General features: G+C 33.9%; 1 protein-coding gene across 1 annotated transcript; it reads left to right on the top strand.

Moving 5' to 3' along the window:
• The first annotated feature begins 1,102 nt into the window (after positions 1 to 1,102).
• On the top strand, positions 1,103 to 2,135 carry LOC108464756 (uncharacterized). Its single transcript, XM_017765028.2, has 2 exons — positions 1,103 to 1,683; positions 1,793 to 2,135. Exons 1-2 carry the CDS (start codon positions 1,201 to 1,203, stop codon positions 1,823 to 1,825), a joined length of 516 nt encoding a protein of 171 aa, XP_017620517.1. The 5' UTR covers positions 1,103 to 1,200; the 3' UTR covers positions 1,826 to 2,135.
• Positions 2,136 to 5,292: the final 3,157 nt, after the last annotated feature.

Genomic DNA, 5,292 nt, shown 5'->3' with positions numbered 1-5,292 from the left:
TAACCCGAATTCTTATTTAAATAAAATAAAGTAGTAAAATAAAATAAAAGTAAAATCTATATAAAACAACACTTCTTTTATTTTATTTTAGAATAAGGTTTTTAAACCTTATTAAACTCCATCTATTTTATATTGATTAGAATAAGGTGTTTCAGTCTTACTAGAATATGGCTTTACAAGCCTATAAATAGAGATAGTCTATTCCTCTTGTAATCATTCGAATTCGACATAGTGAATTTTCTTCTTCTCTGCGTAATTTTTTCCCGAAAGGGTTTCCACATAAAATCTGTGTGTTCTTTATTTTATTTTATTTTATTTTCACAAATATGATAATATGAAATTTTAATTAATTAATTGAATTTATTTGTTGAAACTTAAGATTATGGAGAGTAAAATGTTTATGTTAATTTCATAAAAGTAAAATTTTATTAAAAACAAGAAAAGAAAACAATTTTTTCATAAGTAATTGAAAATATGTAGGAGTATTGTAAATAATATTATTAAATTATTTTTAAATTAAGAAAAATTATAAAACTATAGGACTAAATTAATAAATAGAAAAACAAAACCTTATCAAAATAATAATAAAAAAGTTGAAAATAACTTTTTTTGAGGATAACCTTTTCTGTATCTTATATATATAAAATTAAAATTTTATCACGTATGAGTATTTAATATTTTAACTATGCCACTAACTTTACACTGGGAAAGAATTCACAGGGGTGGAATGACCAAGGACTGTTGCTCGGAATCTTCATTTGAGAGTTTTCCAAGTCTTTAAGAAAAATGAGGCATAATGAAATTGGTTCAAGAAAAAAGGAGCGTTTATCTATTTATTATTTTTATCGATTACTGTAGAACTTTGGAGGAAAAGAAAGCTTCTTAGTAACTTCTCATATGTCCGGACGAAAACAAAAAAATAGCATATAAATAATACTTGAGGGATTCTGTTTCTGTCTTCCAAATTGGTCATCATTGAATGCTAATTAACATGTCATGACAAAAAGCATCACATCATAGACATGACATGCATGAATTCAAAAGATAAACACATAACATCAACTCATCAAGCTCCCCCCAACTTCCTTAGATATAAATACAAACATCTACTTAGTAAGTTGTAATAGTGTAAGTGTCCATATAGAATTTATTAGAGTTACTTGGTTTCTTTTCCTTCCTTTTTCCATGTTTTAAAAGCTCATGGCATGCTTGGAAATGTATAATAACTCCGAGCACAAAAGTCATCACCACTGCGCCCCAATGAGCCCAAGAATCTCTTTCTCAAATGAGTTTGTGGAGACTCAGCAGATTACGAGACAAGAGAGGAGCTCAAGGGAGGCTCCAGTCTCCTCAGACTTTGAATTCTCAGTCTCAAACTACTCCATGATGAGTGCTGACGAGCTTTTCTATAAGGGTAAGCTTTTGCCATTTAAAGATACTTGTAGCAATCATATGCAAAGGACTTTGAGAGAAGAACTTCTTGTGGAGGATGATGATAATGATAATGTGACACTCAGCCCTTCCAAGGGTTCCACAAGGTGGAAGGGATTTCTAAGTCTCAAGAGAACCCACATTGGTTCCAAAAAAGCTAACAAGAGTGAAGGGTCCGTGGAGCGATTGGGTAACAATACTAGAAGATCTGGTTTTGTTCATGAGGACACCCATGTTAACAAGACTTCACAGGTGAGAGAGAGAAATAAAACAACTCTTTTCTTTTTCTTTTCCCTTTATTAAGCTAACTATATGAAGGTTTGTTTGTTTAATCTAATTTCATCAATGTTATTTGTTGCAGGACCTTTTGAGTGAAGGAGGGTCAAGTTTCTGAGATGTGGACTTTGGAGTATAGTTGCACTTTTTGAAAGGTATAACTTGTAGAGATAAGGAGCATTTTTTTTTTAAAAAAAAAAGAAAAGAAAAAGGGAAGGCTGGAAATGACCTGAGGTTTGGATAAATTTGTAGGTCTTAAAACTTGTTTTAATGGGGGGTTTGTTTTAATTTTTCTTTCTTGTTTTTTTCTTCATTTGAGGTGTAGTCACAAGTGTTCCATTTATCTCCAAGGAGATGGGTATCTGGCTGTTTGTTTGTAAAAAATATTTGCAGCTCAAGAACTTGTTTCTGATGTTGAGCAATTCATAGATCTATCCTAGACCCTTTCGTCATGGTTTTTTTTTTTTTTAACTTGGATCTACTCATGTAATTCCCATTGATGCCTATAAATTAATGCATGAAAAAAAGAGAAACAGGATCTGGGCACATGTTAGTAACTCTTACATAGGGAGGTGGGACGGTGGAAGAGGAGTGGAAGGACTGGCAAGTGATCAGCAATGAATGTGACAGCTAATGCACCACTGTTCTACATATTGTTTATTATTTGCTTAAGGATATGAGTGCTAGCTTTTAGGCCATACTAATCTTGATTTAGGATTCAAAAGTGGTTGAGGATTCAAGTTACTTTCTAAGCTTTCATTAAACCATAAACTAAATGCATGAAAATTAATTAAAAAAAAAGTGGCAAGCAGGAACACTTGCCTCGTAGTGTTCCTGTCTGTCTGGTCTGTCTGATGATCCTATTTGACAACCTTGGGTCTGATCACAGTTTCACCAAGTAATGAAACCACATTCAAGAGAGAGCAAGCGGTATGGTAGCATCAATCCTCCACCAATGTCACATAATCATCCAAGGAATTGGGGAAAAACAGAACTGGTAAAAAAACATAACAATCAATGAAACCTGAGTGAGAGAGACAACTAATCTCACTACAGTTTACAGATTTCCTACTACCTACTAATCTCCTGTCGAAATCTTTGAAACAAACTAGGGTTGCCATTTTGCTAGAGTCGCTGAGATAATGCATGTACATATGTATAAGACACATTGGTACATCAAATCTGAGCTCATTTGTTTCTGCCTTATATTGCAAAGTCTCAATTTCAACTCCGCTAAGTTTTGCTTCAAAATTTCATTATTATCTCATCCTCTTGCTGGCTGCCTAATGATCTGTAGGCCAGACATCTTATTCTTCTTTTGAACGGAAACTAGTGGAAGAGATTTTGGACATTTCCTCTTTGTAGTTGTACAGCTCCTTCACCAGTTTCTGCATCTTCTTCTTTTTTCAGGAATTAAGTTATAATGCAAACCTTCTGACATGAAAGCATGATCTTTAAGATACCAAACAAGGACACCACTCAAGTTGCCACCATCACTTTGTTTTGTATGAACATCCAACTTTAGGAGTCTAGGGGCCCATCCGGTTCACTCAAATCCTTTGCCCTTACAATGTAATATATATCTTAACACCTTTGCAGCAATGATAACATCCATCATAGACAAATGATAACATATAACAGATCCAAAATTAAGTTTCATATTTCATGTGCTAAGCTATAAATTATCTAACGAGGCCTATGCAATCGCTAAAGAGAGAAATAGACAAATGACAACATTTAACAATATCATAATGACCTCAAGTGAACAATCCTCAAGTAGTTTCAGACAAGACAAGATAAATCATAAACTAACAATTTAGTTATACTAGGACAAAATCATAGAAGTTGAACTTGTCATTTCTTAACTTTAACATCGGAGCACTTGTGCTTAAGCTTCATAGGCATAATACACGCATGATCATGGAAAACTTTATTATACATCAGGAGGAGGAGATATTGTCGCATTTAGCAACACTCTCAACATGTGACAATGTTTCATTCTTTTCATACAAGTATAGTCAATAGAATAAATTGCATAAGAAGCCACTTCTCTTGCACCTAGATCATTAAATTTCTTCGTCCGATCAGTTGATAAGACATGCTGAGTTTCAATGTCCCTTGTTCTTGAGAGGAAAAGGGCCAAATTCTAGACATGGTTCGTCATCTATGTTTCAGAAAGGAACATGCATCTACAATGTTTGACATTCTAGCCAATCCCACACTGCAATGAACCCACTTCCTGAGAGTACAATCACCTAAATATTCCTTTAGCAGCAACATGCTTCTACCCTTCATTGGTTTTTGTATGATGTGTCAAGGGGATGAAGCAAAAACTCTTATTTGGATGTAAATTAGTTCATTTTTGCGTAGTAAATCTATTTCTCCTGACTACTATCAAAATGTCCCAACAAACTAATAAAATAAAATAGATGATGATAACAACCATATATGACCCATGAAGATCTTATGAACTTTCTACAAATATCAACATGACAGGTACGTGGTAAAGAGTCCACTCCTGAAATGGATGGCATTTCTACCCTCTCCCTTTCAATCCTTATTTTTCTTGTATTGTGTGTGCGTTTTCCTAGTTGACCTTCAAAGAGAACATATATGTTTTCTACCCTGTCCTTTTTGTTTCGCCTACCATGTTTTCTTGTACGAAACAAAATAATGGAATTGACTCCAAATCTTTGCAATCAAAATTCAAACGAGTATACAAGGATCTACTTCGACCAATGAAATTATAGAATTGCAGATCAAATTAGAATCCACTTTCAAATAATCTCACAATAAACTTGCCATAATGCACGTATGAGGGCTGTTTTATAAGCAAATTTCCCATGTATGTTTGCTCTTGATTTGGCTGCCAGAATTAGCCACATGCAATCCTTTTCTGATGACACGAGATCTAAGAATCGACAACATACATCCTCGACATCGATGTCATTAGGTTCAATCACGGCCTCCTCGTCGATTTGAAGACCAGTTATTAAAGAGAAATCTTCAAATATAATGGTGGCTTCCCCACATGGCAACTAGAAGGTAAATGTTTCTAGCCTTCATTTTTTCACCAAGGTGGTAACCGAGATCAAAACGATGCGGAACCTTTCCGCCCTAGATGCCATTAACAAACCAACATCCTTCAAGGGTTCCCCGATTTGAGGATCAGATTTCGAGAATTATAAATTGTGTCAGACCCGAAGAGCTCAATCTATCGACTATTAAATGTATAATATAACCATAATATTGAAATTTAAAGAAAATCTTACCACAATAATTTAAAATAAAAAAAAATTGAGATCGAGCTTTCACAATATTGAGAGCATAGTTGGTAATGTGGTCTAAGCATTTTTTTTATGATAAATATGTAAATGAAAGCAAAGTTTTTTTGGTGTAATTAGTGAGTTTGAGAAATGCAAAGATTATAAAGTTTTTAGTAGGAAGAAAGGGAAGGGAAGGGTGGGTATTTATAGAATTTGACAATTATGAGAGTCAACTTTTACTATATTAATTAGGAATGGTTGGGATTTAGGGAAATTAATACCCCGACCAGACCTCCTCAAATTAAACTTGAAATCCATG

This window comes from Gossypium arboreum, chromosome 12 (genome assembly GCF_025698485.1).
Source record: "Gossypium arboreum isolate Shixiya-1 chromosome 12, ASM2569848v2, whole genome shotgun sequence".
Taxonomy (NCBI): Eukaryota; Viridiplantae; Streptophyta; class Magnoliopsida; order Malvales; family Malvaceae; genus Gossypium; species Gossypium arboreum.
The sequence above is the reverse complement of the archived record's forward strand: the minus strand, read 5'-3'. Positions and strand labels throughout refer to the sequence as shown.